The sequence below is a fragment of the Callithrix jacchus genome, chromosome 18, assembly GCF_049354715.1.
Source record: "Callithrix jacchus isolate 240 chromosome 18, calJac240_pri, whole genome shotgun sequence".
NCBI lineage: Eukaryota > Metazoa > Chordata > Mammalia > Primates > Cebidae > Callithrix > Callithrix jacchus.
Genome location: NC_133519.1, coordinates 15,118,022 through 15,134,594, shown reverse-complemented (window position 1 = coordinate 15,134,594; position 16,573 = coordinate 15,118,022). Strand labels below are relative to the sequence as shown.

The 16,573-nt window shown below is 48.3% G+C and overlaps 1 protein-coding gene across 6 annotated transcripts in view; it reads left to right on the top strand.

The window, feature by feature from the left end:
• KCNN3 (potassium calcium-activated channel subfamily N member 3) overlaps positions 1 to 16,573 on the top strand; it is a 176,836-nt gene that overhangs the window by 148,116 nt on the left and 12,147 nt on the right. For all 6 annotated transcript variants that reach the window (XM_035280236.3, XM_002760046.7, XM_035280238.3 and 3 more), the window contains exons 5-7: positions 837 to 947; positions 12,222 to 12,349; positions 14,180 to 14,249. In XM_035280236.3, the coding sequence (XP_035136127.1) occupies positions 837 to 947; positions 12,222 to 12,349; positions 14,180 to 14,249 (309 nt within the window). The remainder of the gene's footprint in view (positions 1 to 836; positions 948 to 12,221; positions 12,350 to 14,179; positions 14,250 to 16,573) is intronic.

Here is a 16,573-nt window from a genome sequence, read left to right as displayed (position 1 = left end):
GAAAGCAAGTCCCATCATTCCTGGGGCTCAGCAGAGCATGCTTCCTTGCCCACCCTTCCCCAGGCTCCCTTGGCACGGACCTACCGAGCAGACTGGGATCCCTGTTCTGGAAAATCCCAAGGGTCTGCTGCGGCCTCACTTAACATCCTGGTTTTGATCCAGAAGAAGTGGTGTTGTCTTTAAAATCTCTGCATGATGGCGAATTCATGAGCCTCCTGGTGAAGGCAGGAAGGAACCAACTCCCTGTGCTGAGTCATAGCTGAAACCTTCAGGTGAAAAGGCCCAACTGTAGAGCAAGCAGAGCCACTGAGTGCACGTGTTCGTGCCAACCTGGGTACCCTCTTCATTAGATGATTTTCAGGAACACTCTCAGCCACTGGCAGGTGGCACCCCAGCTGATGCCCTGCGTTCTTTCCTCCCGGGCCGCTGGTCTAGCGCTGGCAGTGGGACGGAGACCTGAGTGAGTGAGAGGGGGCCCGTGTGTGTGCTGGCCCCTCTGTCTTTTGCTGCACACCTTGGCAGGGGACCAAGTGATTATCTGTTGGTTAAACCCCCAAAGCCTCAGTGCCACCCAGCATTTTTCTCCATTGAGAACCCGCAGAGGTCATCTACAGAGCACAACCCAAGAGGCACTGCAGGCCCCTTTGTGGGTCGGAAATCAGAGTCCTGACAGGTTCGACAGATTTTGTGGCTTGGTCATGACCAGCCAGAGAGCTCGAGTTCCCACTCCACTCCCAGGAAAGTACCCCTGTGGGCGCCAGGTGTGTTGAGTCTCTCATCTTGCCTCTTAATGATATGTTCTTTCCCTTCTGGTCCTCTTGGTGTCCCCCCCACAGGGTGCAGGCTGCACTGCCCTTGTGGTGGCCGTGGTGGCCCGAAAGCTGGAACTCACCAAAGCAGAGAAGCACGTTCACAACTTCATGATGGACACCCAGCTCACCAAGCGGGTAAGATGCCACACAGCCATGTCTTATGGGGGACTTAAGGCCACAGGGGAAGCCAATCAGAAAGCAAATGGTCATGTGGCATGGGTTTTCACCAGGCTTTTAAAGGGTATGTTTGAGGGAGCCCCAGACATAGGCAAACGGCCTCCACAAAATGGAAGTGGCATCTCCACGCACCGGTTCCTGTCTTCTGTTCAATCACTGTGCATGGGTCAGACAGCCACATAGTTTTCCTGATATCTTGATTAATAGCCTACAATGGTATAACCTACCCCTCTACCTGATGATACCAAATAAATTACCCAGTATGAGGCAGTGTTTTTTGTTTATGCTCAAATATTTTCAGGATTCTCATTAGGAAGGGCAAAACTATATCAAAAACGTACTAAAACTATAAAACTATATTGAGAATGTACCTAAGTCTAATCCTTTTAAAAAAATCACTTAAAGAATCATTCTAGGCTGGGCACGGTGGCTCATGCCTGTAATCCCAGCACTTTGGGAGGCTGAGGCGGGCTAATAATGAGGTCACGAGATCAAGACCATCCTGGCCAACATGATGAAACCCTGTCTCTACTAAAAATACAAAAATTAGCCTGGTGTGGTGGTGCGCACCTGTAGTCCCAGCTACTTGGGAGGCTGAGGCAGGAGAATCACCTGAACCTGGGAAGTGGAGGTTGCAGTGAGCTGAGATCATGCCACTGCACTCCATCCTGGTACCAGAGTGAGACTCCATCTCAAAAAAAAAAAAAGAAAGAAATAATAGTAGAGCCCACATTCCTAAATAAAACTGTTGATCAAAACATTATCATCCAGTTTTTCCCTTTTGGGTTTTCTGGGTAATGTTTCTCACTTGAACCATTATGAAAGTGGTTAAGGAAGATGAAGAACTGAAAATATGCAGGAATGGGTAGGCCATTTAGCTGCTGAAAGCCGGACACCCCACTGAATCGTCAGAGACGAAAAGGCCCATTTAGAAGAGACAGACACAAGCCTTCCAGAATAACAGCAGGCCAAATGGGCAAGGCAGGAGCTGTTTATTCAAGGACAGCTTTTATGAAAAATCTTTAGAACTACAGCCTGAAGGAAGGTCAGTAAGATGATTTCTTGCAAGATTGTCCTCTTTCTGAGACAAGACAGAGCGAAGACCCTGTGCCCCTGTCTCCGCCTCCTTGGTCTTTTTCATTTAGGACTAAAGTAGGTTAAGGGACCCACGAGCAACCAAATGTTGATTGGGGGGTTTGAAAGCTAGAGAAAATATTCAGCGATTAGTGTTGCACAGCAGCAAAAATGTGTTAGAAATAGAGAAAAAGGCAGGACGGGAGAACAAAGAGAGAGAGTGACAGGGCTGCGAGGGAGCTCTCGGGGAAGGCAGTGGGAGAGTGTGCCGTCACCGCGGCCTCTCCAGTTTCTCAGCAGAATTATTTATGGTGTTTGATTGCTGGTCTTTGATTACATTTATTGGATTATTTAAAGAGCCTTCACAGATGTTAAGAGGAACTGGTACAGGCAAATATTCTTATGTCATTGACATTCAAGTGTTGATACATCACAGACACAAAAAGAGCCATGACTGGTCACATCACGATGGCAGTGACTGAAGGCTGTTACCACAGTCAGGCCTGCCGGGAACCCTGCCACTTGGCCACTCTCTTTCGGCCCCCTCTAATAATATGTGCAAAAGTCACGCTCAGTATTGAGGAAATGACTCAAGTTATTGAAACACCTAAATGCAAATCCACTCGCATCTATTTTCCTGAAGCAATTTTCACGGAATTGCAACTACATGCCGGAGTGAGGGAAGGGAGATGTTTTACCTCCAAAACCCTCTCATAAGCTGTTTACCAAGAGTAGAGACATTCACAGTCTCTGTTTATTCTATTTTCTTTTTTAAGCCAAGTATATTCTTTGTATTTCATGTTATTCCTTTGTCCTCTCCATTTTTCACCAAGTAAATCAGACGCTAGAGGAAAATAAAGCTGAGGAAAGCCAGCTCCTTTGAATGCCAGAAAAATAAACAACTTTTTTCTGCAATGTAATTGTAGAAGATGAGATTGTGGTTGCTAATTTTAATCTTTCAAAGATGATTCCCTAACATCCTCCTCAATCCCACTTCCTTCTTGAAAAGTAGGACTGAAAATCAAATCAACAAATATTTATTGCTCACCCATGAATGTAATGTAGCTTTTTAATCGAATCACATCTCCCTTTTCTGAGGACACTTAAATCTGTTGAAATGTCCCTTTAGTATTCAATATCTTTTCTCAAGGAAATAAATAACACAGAAGGGATGGTTCTCACAGAGAGAAGGTTTTCAAAGCTGGCAAGGCTAGAACTTCTGAAGGTTCTTTTGCATAACCTTAGTTGGAAATGAAACTGTATGCGTGGGTCCTTGGTCCACTCTGGTCTGAGCTGACTCTGACCTACTCACAAGAGAAGCCCACCTTTCTTCCCCTGGGGATGGCTGGCCTGCCCTCTGTCCTGTCCAAATGGCCCATTGTGTCCAACTGGAGTGGCTCATTGGTCAAGAAGATGCTAAACGTAGTCTGTTCATAACATCTCAGTGAAAGATCCAATGTGGAAGGAGTGGACGGTGGCATAATTGTAACCTCTTTGGAGTGGACAGTCAGTGTGTTTGACAGATAAAAGCAGTTTCTTACCGGTATATGCTACCTTGATGTTCAAACACCTAAGCAAAAGGAAGAAAGGGATTGTAGCTATTAATCATGAATCATACCCAAATAGTTCTAGAGTTTGTTCATCTTGCTGTAAAGGCTGCAGTCTGGCCTTTGCCAAGAGAGCCAGCACTGTTTTTATTTATTTACTTGTGGGGAGCAAAGAGGGTCTGATAGCACCGGGTGAGAACTCGGTTTCTGGTTTTCCTGAATCCCATGCTTATCTTCTTTCCCTGTATAACTTATCAACCCTGGTGGCAACGTCATTTCTGTGTTTAATGTGATCAGGTCTTCCCACACTGACTTCGCAGTGTCACTGCCATTGTTATTCTATAATTATAACTTATTGCTAACCTCTGGGCTACTAGATAATATATAAGTACGTGACACACAGAGGGACTGGAAGGAGATACTAGAGCCCCACGCTTTCTGCCACTCAGCACTTCCATGTCCTCATCTTTCTGTTTTATGTAACTAAACATCCATCACAGAGGTCACTCCCTGGGTGCCACACTCTGGGGGCACCAAGATGGGTAAGAGGTGATCCTTACCCCCATCCTTAACCTCTGATGGCTGATGGCCCTCAGGGAGCACTGCTGCTGCTCCTGCTACTGCTGCTACTGCTTCCTCCTCCTCCTCCTCCTCCTTCCTCCTCCTCCTCCTCCTCCTCCTCCTCCTCTGCCATCTCTCCTCCTTCCTCCTCCTCCTCCTCCTCTTCTTCTTCTTCTTTTTCTTCTTCCTCTTCTTCCCCTTCCTCCTCTTCTTCTTCTTCATTCTTTCTTCTTCTTTGACAGAGTCTCACTCTGTCACCCAGGCTGGAGTGCAATATCGCGATCTTGGCTCATTGCAACCTCTACCTCCCGGGTTCAAGCGATTCTCCTGCCTCAGCCTCACAAGTAGCTGGGACTATACAGGTGCACGCCACCACACCCAACTAATTTTGTATATTTTTAGTAGAGACAGGGTTTCACCATATTGGCCAGGCTTGTCTTGAACTTCTGACCTTGTGATCCACCCATCTTGACCTCCCAAAGTGCTGGGATTGCAGGGTGAGCCACCATGCCCGGCCCAGAGAGCACTTTTTCTTATCAAAGGCAGAGTGGGCTGCCATGGACACCCTTGGCTTGAGAGGCACCACAGACCGGAGTTATTTTGTTTGCGGTACCTACTCTCCACATCAAGCCACAGTGAGCAGAACCTTCAGACAGCACGGTGGGTGTGTGCTGAGGATCATCTCCTTCTGGCTGCAAGGGTTTCTCGCCCCAAGTAGTTCATCCAAGTACACTTCAAAGAGGAAGAGCAAAACTAAACCCACAACTTCCCTAAACGAGTTCCTTCTAAGTTCCCTGGTGTGCTCGTGACATCGTGTTCTTCCAGACCCCACGCCTAAAGATTTAGCCCCATTTCTGACTCCTCTGGGTCCTGGACCCCACAGGGGTCTGAGCACTTTCAGAGCCTGATCTAACCTTGCTGTGGCTGTTCACGCTTGCCTGCCTCTCCAGGGCCTCTGCCCCGCCACACTGGAAGCCACCGTCTTCTCTGGGCCTGTGTCTTCTCATCTGGGTTCACGTGGCTCATCCCTAAGGGTCCTTCCGGCTGAAATGCACGCTGTTTCCATGACTGGGCGCAGCCTGTCTCGGACAGACCTTTGTGCGTGATGTAATTGCTGTTACATCAGTCTTGCACCACCGCAGCGGCCTGCTACCTGCTCTCCTCGCTTGGGCCTCTGCTCTCCTCTGGCTCTCCTTAGACTCTCACGCTGAGCTTTCAACATATTGCTTCCTGCTCAAAAACCTTTAAGTAGTTCCCCACCTACTATCTCCTGAATGACACTAAGGAAAACTTTTCTTTAATTACGCGCATATGCCGAAGTTCGATCATAATCTTGCTAGAAAAAATTTTCTTCAGCTGGCTAATTCAAAGGTGACTCTTGGTAGAGATATTTCACAGGAAAATGGTGGTGGTTATTGTGGTGCCACATGTCGGCTAAAGGATGACTAACGGACAGCTGGTTGGGCTCCAGAGTGGATTTCCAGAATGAGTCTTTATCGCTTTAAAATTGATCGATAATCAATAGGGCAGTTATGAAGAATGCTAATTCTCCCCAGAAGAGGATTATCAATTACACCACACAAAGTTCTGTTCCAGACAGATCGGGTGCAGGTTTTCTCCAGCAACAGTCGCAGAAACATTGTGCGTTTATGCTGGAAGGGCCCTTAGGGATGAGAAGACACAGGCCCGGAAAGGGGCAAGGGTGGGCCCCTGGCCTACGCAGGATCCAGTTGGCTCTCAGGCCATCAGTCAGTCAGCTCTAGAGCGGTCAGTTCCATAGAACCCAGAATGGGATTAGGGCCCTAGGCCTGCTGAAGAGAAAAGCCAGCTTAAGTCCTCCCTGACTGGGTATCACATAAATAGCATTATAGAATTAGCCACCACCCGTTCGTTACCATATTGCTACAGGGGGGACTTCAAGCTCCAACTCTGAACCACAGAAACATATCTCCTCTCTCTCTATCCAATTTCCTGCCAGCCAGAAGGGTGGAGCTCTCAGTTCTAAGGGGTCAGTGAGAGCCCCCGGGTGAGGCAGGCAGAGAAGCCTGCAAAGGGAGTGTGGAAGAGAACAGGGGAAGGAAAACGAGAAGGTGCAAGCGGGGTGATGAGAGGGCAGCCGGCGAAGCCAGAGCAAGTCTGCGGGGTGGGGATGAGGGGAGAGCGGGCCTGGCGAATGGGAAAGAGGAACCGACCCCCTTCTCTAGTCCTGTGTGTAATGCACACCTTGAGTCGGGGTCTGTGAAGACCCGGCCGGCTTGCAGATTCTCCGATAGTGATCCGATCTTCACCCGGCCTAGTTTCAACCCAGGTAACTCCTTGAAGCTGCAGTCATGCCCTGCCTAACGTTTCAGTCGATGGTGGAGCACACACACCGAGGTGGTGTCGGAAGGCTACAATGGAGCTGAGAAATTCCTGTCCCCTAGTGATTTGTGTTACAGTTGCCTGCCGTGCAGGAACATGCCTACAGGCTGTAGCCTAGGAGCAGCAGACATGCCATGCAGCCCAGGTGTGGAGTAGGCTGTACCGACTGGGTTTGTACACTCTGTGATGTTCACACAGTGAAGAAATTGTCCAAGACGCACGTATTTAAATCACACCCACCGGCCGGGCCTCCCTCCCCCGTCTCCAACCTCCAAGCAGAATACTTCCCTGGCAAGGACTCCTGGCAGCATAATGAGATACTAGTGATTTCTTCCCTGGGGCGGCTCCGCCAATGGGACTCCTGGAATTTCCCAGGGCTCCTGTGGCTACTGGAGGCTTAGGGTGCCCAAGAATGGTGCTCCTTTCATCCCCCTTGTGCTCCTGCCCCAAGCATCCTTGCTGCAACCGACAGCCTCTCTGTAATACCAAGTAGCAGGTTACCTGGGCAGAGAGGTGGCCAGAGCAAGTCACTGGCATGGGATGCTATGGCCAAGAGCCGAGGAAGAGATGCGTGTTATGTTTTATGCTTTCTTGTGAGTTAGAGAAATTAGAGGGAAGGAAACTGACATTTATTGGATGGGGAGAATATTAACAAAGACCATGTATTGAGGATATGGCCAGGCTCTGTGTTAATGTTTTTTTTTTTTTTTTTTTTGAGTCGGAGTTTTGCTGTTGTTACCCAGACTGGAGTGCAATGGCTCTCCGCAGCCTCCGCCTTCTGGGTTCAGGCAATTCTCCTGCCTCAGCCACCCGAGTACCTGGAACTACAGGCGTGCACCACCATGCCCAGCTAATTTTTGTATTTTTAGTAGAGACGGGGTTTCACCTTGTTGACCAGGAGGGTCTCGATCTCTTGACCTCGTGATCCGCCCGCCTTGGCCTCCCAAAGTGCTGGGATTACAGGCTTGAGCACCGTGCCCGGCTGTGTTAATATTTTAAAGTATACTCTCAGGGCCAGGCACAGTGGCTCACGCCTGTAATCCCAGCACTTTGGGAGGCCGAGGCGGGCGGATCACGAGGTCAAGAGATCGAGACCCTCCTGGTCAACATGGTGAAACCCCGTCTCTACTAAAAATACAAAAAATTAGCTGGGCACGGTGGTGCGTGCCTGTAATCCCAGCTACTCGGGAGGCTGAGGCAGGAGAATTGCCTGAACCCAGGAGGCGGAGGTTGCAGTGAGCCGAGATGGTGCCATTGCACTCCAGCCTGGGTAACAACAGTGAAACTCCCTCTCAAAAATAAAAATAAAAATAAAAAAATAAAGTAGACTCTCATTTAATCAACAGAGTAATCCCATTTCACAGATGCAGGTAGCACTTGCATCATTCTGTAGCCCCGGACCCTGCTTTGTTGTGGTGGTTCTTTAAGCACTTACTACCTGGTGCGATAATACAAAGTGCACACGGTCTCCACAAGATTGCAAGTTCCATCAGGGCGGGAATGTTACTGATTTGTTCGCTGTGGTATTCTCACTTGCGAGGACAATGTCTGGCCCATCGTAGCTGCTCATTAACTGTTCCTCAGAGGTATGAAGAAAGAGCGTCTCGGAAGTTCAGTAGTGCATCCAATGTGGAGCTCGTGATCCCATCTATTTGTCAAGTTTTTCTGAGGCTTAATGAAACAATGCAGACATATGGCTTAGCACAGAGCCTGGCACACAGTAAGCACTCGGTAAATGTTATCTGTCACCATGATTTGTGAGGTCTTCATTGGGACCACTTTCTTGCCCAGGCCCTTTAATCTCAGAGCCCTTCCTAAAGTGGGTCGTAGAGCCCATTCTCTGGCTCCAGTCAGAGTGAAAGCAATTTTTTGGTAGAGAGTTTCTGGGCTTGCAGAAAACGAGCAGCCCATTTGTTTGTGGGTTTTGGAGGCAGGACAGCTGGACTTCCATTCATGAAGGGTCCTCTTCTAACCATCCCCAAAGCCATCCAGTTGTGGCCAACCTTGAGCCACTCTTCCCAGCTTGCTGCTTCCATCTCAAGCCCTGCCCCATTCCACTGCTGCACCCTGAGAGTACCTTTTGGCGCTGGTGCCTCTGCCCACCAGGAGAGGTCAGGAGGTACCCCAGCCTCCATCAAGAAAGGGTGCATGGAGCCCTTCGGAGGCTTGGCAAGTCTGAGGAAGGGCACGTGACCTCATCTGCTCTCGACCCAGCAATGCAATAGCAGATCAATCAACCAGGTGAACTGGAGGGAGACCCTGGCCACAATAGCACTGACTGTTCACCTGGGAAAGCACAGTACAGTTAAAAGCCTATTTCTTTTTCTCTTGCAGATATCGATCTACTTAGCTTTGTGCCAGGCTGTTTGCTGGTAATTAATTTCAGAGTCAGTGCAAGGGCTGGCAGCTAACATCACTTTCCCGAATGCGCGGTGGCCTCCCTCCAAACTCATAGAGATGATGTGACTGCCTCTCTGCTACCCGAGCCGTGCTGTGACTTCAATATCTTTCATTTGGGCTGAAGTTAAGTGCAGGACCTGGACTCTGTGTTCTGTCACATTGCTAAGTGAGGGCCATGATGATTTAAAAAAAAAAAAAAAACCTCAATGTTCTTTCCAATTCCTTGATCCTGGAAAACAGGAAATGATGTCGTTTGTTTCCTTCAGTCCACGTGAAAACCTTTGGCTCTTCCTGGACCTGGCTCTTGTTTTGACTTTGCCATTAGCTAGCTGTGTGATTCTGGCTCTCACATCCCATCTCTGAAGTGGTTTCCTCATATGTTCAATGAGGGGTTTGAGCTAGATAATTTTAACTAATATCCGTATGGTACTTTACATTCTAGATAGCATTCAAACCCACATTGGCTCAGTTTGCCATTTATAATTGCCTAGTCTTGATCTGTGTCTCGGTTTCTTCATCTGTAAGATGGGGATACTATCAGTACCTCCTGATAGGGTTGTGGTGGGGATTAAAGGAGCTTGGGGCCGGGCGCGGTGGCTCACACCTGTAACTCCAGCACTTCAGGAGACCGAGGCGGGTGGATCACGAGGTCAAGAGATCGAGAGCATCCTGGCCAACACAAGGAAACCCCGTCTCTACTAAAAATACAAAAATTAGCTGGGCGTGGCGGCGTGCACCTGTAGTCCCAGATACTCGGGAGGCTGAGGCAAGAGAATCTCTTGAACCTGGGAGGTGGAGGTTGCAGTGAGCCAAGATCGCGCCACTGCACTCCAGCCTGGGTGACAAGAGCAAAACTCCCGTCTAAAAAAAAAAAAAAAAATGCTTAGACAAATGAAGTACTCAGACCTGTGGCTGCACCTGGTAGATGTTAGCAGTTGCCCCCAGCACCGTCATCATCGCCTCATAGCAGCCCTAAGGTGAGCCTTTATTTTTCCAGTCTTATAGATAACGAAGCATTTGCTCCTAAACTGCTTAATAATTGACAGAGCAGGATTCACCTGCAGACTTTCCAGTTTCTGTGAGGCTTTCCTAAGAGGCTAAGTGCCCGGGGAAACTGAAGAAATGACACATCAAATTGCCCCCTCTCCCTGCAAGGAGGGCAGTAGTATTAAATGTGCGCTCTGAAGAAGACAAGGCTTCCCTTCCATGCCGGTTTTTTTTTTTTTTTTTGCCAGAAGGCCGCTGTTCACTCTATCCCCCTAAGCAGGACCCCAGAGACCACGCTGTCCTCTCCTGGACACCCACTGTTTCCAGCTTCTCACCACCACCTGCTTCTTTTCAGGCAAGAAAGTTCCAGAGGCGGGCAATTAAGTCATTTAAGACCATTTTCATGGTGGATCTTTACTGAATTTTTTTAAAGCAATATTTATGTCCCTTAGACATTTCTGAGAAGACTTAGCTGTTCTTTTAAAAACATCACTTCAGCGCCAATGAAAAATAGAATCCAGCCTTAGTAATAAATTTTAAAAACATACACACACAAAAGTTATCAGCCTGCAAAACGATGTTTCCTAGCCTTCCCACACGTCTTGGGATTTTAACAACGTCCCATCTGTTGATGTCAGTCAGAAGAGGCAGGTCTGTATTCTCTAATTTTATTAAAACCCTTTCTGGCTAGTAACCTGATTTCTATTAGGCTGGCCTCCTTACTTTCAGGCCCCAGGCCTGTGGACCCGTGCCAGTCCGCATGGCTGACAGAAATGGGGATGCTTAATCAAAAATCTGTTTAGCTTGTGCTTAATAAGGAATGTTTTCTCTTGCTCTTGTTACTAATTGCCGAAGATGTCTGTGTTTGGATTAAAACTTTGTCCCCTGCCATCTGGATGCCATTGATACATCTCAGCTCAGTCGTGAGCTTGGTGTTATCAGTGGTTTCCATGTCAACAGATGACAGCGTCATCTGTGGAATCGTGTGATCACAGTGCACAGTGAAGGAGCCAGCCTTGGGAACGAGGACGCTCTGCTTTCACACCTAAATATCTTCACTGATTTCCAGACATTGCTTTGAAATTATTTCCGTTTTGTGCCAATTACATTTACATGCAAAATTGCAGTGCAAATGTTTTTGGCCATTTGGGAAAAGAGACAATGGACTTGCTGGTACCTACAGTTCCAATCAGTGGGAAAGACATCTTCTCAAAGAAGTCTTTTCAAATCTCCAGGTGATACAAAATCTGTTTACTCTCTGAATCCAAGCAATGTACCATATACGCTAAGTGGCAATCTCAGGTAAAGTTCAGAAGTCTGCACGTAAGGGCGGCAGTGATATATTGCTAGCTATTTTCCAAGGGGACTCTGGGACTCAAGGTCTCATGCAGCCTGTCTAAATATAGCATTGGCAACAGCAGTTAATAGACAGTACTGAAATAATTAAGGAAAAAAAAAGAAAGAAAGAAACACCCTTCAACTTTAAGCTGTGGTCTGCAGTGTCCAATAGAAGATTAATAAGAGATGAATTTTAATCATCTTTTTTTTTTTGTTTTGAGACAGAGTCTTGTTGCCCAGGCTGGAGTGCAATGATGCCATCTCAGCTCACTGCGACCTCTGCCTCCCAGGTTCAAGCAATTCTCCTGCCTCGGTCCCTCAAGTAGCTGGGATTACAGGCATGCACCACCATACCTGGCTAATTTTGTATTTTTCTTAGAGACAGGGTTTCACCATGTTGGCCAGGCTGGTCTCAAACTGTTAACCTCTGGTGACCCACCCGCCTCAGCCTCCCAAAGTACTGGGATTACAGGTGTGAGCTAATGCTCCCAGCCTTAATCATCTTTTCTAGGAATTTCATGATTTTGATTAAGAATATAGATCATTGAGCCTGGGTGCGGTGGCTCACGCCTGTAATCCCAGCACTTTGGGAGGCTGAGGTGGGTGGATCACGAGGTCAAGAGATCGAGACCATCTGGTCAACATGGTGAAACCCCGTCTCTACTAAAAATACAAAAAATTATCTGAGCATGGTGGCGTGTGCCTGTAATCCCAGCTACTCAGGAGGCTGAGGCAGGAGAATTGCCTGAACCCAGGAGGTGGAGGTTGTGGTGAGCCAAGATCGCGCCATTGCACTCCAGCCTGGGTAACAAAAGTGAAACTCCGTCTCAAAAAAAAAAAGAATATAGATCATTGGAAAATCGTTTCCTTATGAGGTAGACTGCAGTAGCAACCACAAAAAAACATATTATATGAACCTAAGAAAATGAGCCTGATAGCGCCTACTTTATTTCTTCTTCCTTAGATCAAGAATGCTGCAGCCAATGTCCTTCGGGAAACATGGTTAATCTACAAACACACAAAGCTGCTAAAGAAGATTGACCATGCCAAAGTCAGGAAGCACCAGAGGAAGTTCCTCCAGGCTATCCACCAGTGAGTATGCCACAGCGGTTCAGCCGTCACACGCCAGGCTAGGCGTGGCGGGACTCCTACAGCTCTGTCAGTACTTTCTCACGTACCCAGGAGGCACAGAAGAAATCCGTTCTGTTCCACTCAGCAAGTGGAGTGGTGAACTGGGTCTGATCATTCACTGACTGCACCAGCCACGTGCCAGGAATTGGGCAGGCTGCTCTGGAAGGTAAAAGCTAGAGTAAGAACCTCTAAGGGCTTTCACATTCTATACACACACACACCCCACACACTATACGTCACACACACCATACACACTACACACACTATACGCCACACATCACACACACTACACATACCACACACACTATTCATCACACACACACCACACACCACACATCACACACACCATACACACCACACACTATACATCACATACACACCACACATCACACACATCACACATACTATACACACCACACATACTATACATCACACACACCACACATCACACACACTATACATACAACACACACTATTAATCACACACACACCACACATACCATACACCACACATCACACACATTATACACACCACACATACTATACATCACACATACACCACTCATGACACACACACTATACATCACACATGCACTACACACACCACACATCACACACACTATACACACACCACACATCACACACATACCACACACATACATACCCACACCTCACACACACCATAAGACCACAAACACCACACACACACATCACACACCAAACACACCACATATCACATACACACCACACACACTACTCACACCACACACATCACACATCACACACACACCACACACAACATACATCACACACCATGCACACCATACACAAACACCACACACCCCACACACCTCCCACACACCACACACACCACATACCACACACACACCACATATAACACACATGTCACATGCACCACACACAACACACACAACATACCACACACACATCACATACAAGCTCACACCCCACACTCCACAATTACACACACCACACATACACTACACACACCACACATCACACACACCCACACAAACACACACCCCATACACACGTAACATACACACAAACCATACACACATGCCCCCACACACCAAACACACCATATACACACAAACCACACACACCACACACTCCATACACACACCACGCACACCACAAACAAACCACATACACCACACACAAACCACACACACATACAACACACAACCCACACATACCAACACTCCATACACACACCAAAAACCACATACACCACACACACACATCACACACATACCACATGCCTCCACACACAGCCCCCCCACACACACACACAACACAGAAACTACAAACACATCACATACAAAACCCACACAGAACACACCACACACATACACCATGCATTGCAACTCAAATCAAACTGCTGCTTTCTGTGATGGGAGAGTTTGTAAAGTATAGTGGAAAAGCGAAGGATGAAAACATTTATTCTGATGGAGAGGTTTGGGGACCCCCTGAAAAGCTGAGAATAATGCACTCAAGATGGAAGGCGCAGCCCAGGTATAGAAGAGGCAAACAATCTGGGAATAGCAAGGAGACAGGTGACTGCAGGTGAGCATGGGTGGGGACAAGAGTTTGCTTTCTGGGGGCTCTGACAGGCCCCAGGAAAGTAAAAGCCTCAGTTGTTCCCCAGGTTCACAGTCCCCATGCTGGGTCCCCAAATCAGAGGCAGTGGTAAGGCTGGGGGCTGCTAGTGCGGCTGAACCTCTGCATGGACCTGAAGGGCTTGCCTGTTATCACTCTTCCCCACAGGCTGAGGAGCGTCAAGATGGAGCAGAGGAAGCTCAGCGACCAAGCCAACACCCTGGTGGATCTTTCCAAGGTGAGTGGCAGCATCTGGGGATGTCCCCTAGAATACAAGACACTGAGTCTTCTCAGGCGCACCTGTGAGTCCTGGCAAGGTTCACACTTTGCGGGACCAGACAAACAAAGAAAACTTCTCGCTTGGTTCAGAAACGCCCAGGCTCACGTTGGCTCCATTTGCCATCTACCGGTGTATCTTGTAGTCTTTTAAAACTTGGCGTTAGTTTCTTAAGTGACATCGCTCAGGTGCGTCTTTGCATGGAATTAATGAGCTGGCCTACTAAATCTTTTCCATGTCATTTTATGGGCTGCACATGGAGGGACTGCTGTGGCTGGGCTTCCGTTTGCAGTGCTGTGAAGCGCACTAGCGAGGACCAGACAGTGACGGTGGCCATGCTGACTGCCCAGGTCACACCAGTTTGCTGTAATACTTAGAAGTTCATTTTTCTGCATCCTCCAATCCTTACCAGCCAGTTTTTCTGGCCTCAAGTTGGTGACCGTGGTGTGTGTGGGGGGGTGCATGTCTTTACATGAAGATACCGAAAAAGAGCGCCTTCTTTTGAGAACCCTAAGGTGTCAGGCTTGCCATCATTCTTTCACTCTGTGTTTCTGGTCCTGAGCTGCCATAAATACTGTAAAGAAACTCTCTCGTCTTGCAAATCACCCAGGTGAGGGAGCTGAAGGCCGCACTGCTAGAGCTGAATTGGAGCCCTCCCTCCTCACTGCCTCTTGATAGGAATTGTATATTGTATACAGCTCAGGGTCAGGCTGGTGGAACATTCCAGCAGATGTCAATTATCATAATGGAACACGTTCCCTGGGTAAGCAAGAGACACTCCCTCAGGCATATTAAGCACCCTTCGAAAAGGGTGCAGAGAAATCACTATTGCGGGGCCATGTGCGTGCACCTTGTTCGGTAAAGGGACTGAGCCACAGAAAGGGCCTCCTAAACCTGTGAGGACTTCAGTCAGGCTGTCAGCAGCTTGGCACCACTGGGGAGAAGCCCCCAGGCCTGTGTGCCTTCGGAGGAGGGTGTTCACGTGGAGTGCACCATGGTTCCTGGGAGCGTGGAGTGGGAGTGGAACGTAGGCATGCAGGAGAGAACTCCCTCAGGTTTTGGGTGTGTTGGTTTTAATATCAGAAACCCACTGGGACTAGGTTTAAAAATGGAGAAATCTATTCTAAGGCTAGAAGGGAGTCTCATTCCAGGCAGAGCCTCAAAGGAGGCATGTGGCCAGACTGCAGGAAGGAACTGACTTGAAGCAGACCTGGGAAGCCCCCCTCGCCAGGGGGGAGGTGAGGTCTCTCACCATTGCTTCTCTCTCCTTCTGTGCGAGTGACTGCTTCAGTTCTCTCTCCCTCTCCCTGTCTCTCTCTTCCTTTCCCTCTTTCTCCCTCTCTTTCTATCCCTGTATGCCTCTTGTCCCCACGACAGACTGTAACAGGCTCCAATTCAGAGATTACCTATGACAGTTTTAGCCACAGGCGAAGACTCATTGGCCCTTTACTGGTCTTAATTCTAAATTCTCAGAAGAGATGATTGGCCAGTTTGGGCCCTGTATCCACCCTGGGACCAATCAGCTTTGGCTGGGAAGAGGGCCATAGAGAGCAAACAGAGCCAGGGGCCCACTTGTGACTTCAGGAATAGCCCATCAACATGCCCCAGGATGCTTCTTCCACGAGTGGCGGTGTTTCCTGTCTCTCCTCTCACTTTGCAGGACAAACTGTGACCGATGTTCCCTGGGGACATGGGACAAACTCAACTTTCAGGCCTGCATTTCTGCAATGTCACCCACCGCCTCTCAGAGACATGGGGCCCACAGAGCAGACCAGGTGAAGCGAACACCTCAGTGAACTGCAAAGACGCTCCTGTATTGGGTGGGGGAACTAAGCCATCAGTAACCCAGGAGCAAGTTACCTGGGAAGAAAGAGTGTGCAGAAAAGGGTTAAGAGAAAAATCTGCAGAGCAAAAAGTTCGCAGGAGGCGAGCTCTGACGTCCCTCCTGTCTGTCTTTTCCTCCCAGGAGACTCAGCCAAGGTCCTGGCAACAGCTTAGCACACTTCACACTGGTCCACATTCCCCCTGGCATCCTGTCACCAAGCAACAGAGCAGGGGAGATAACACTGTGTTCTCTCTCTTTTCTGTCTGTGTGCTGTAGCCTCCCAGCTCAGCGCCTTCCCACTCCTGCCCTTTGGTCCTCTCTAAATTAAGAATATGGCATGTGGCCTCCACATATTATGTCTGTATTGAATTGCTGTCCTATAGGCTGGCAGAGCTGGGAGGGCTTGGAGTCTTTTCCTGATTGCTTCAATTACTTCAATTGAAATGTAAAAATGATTCCT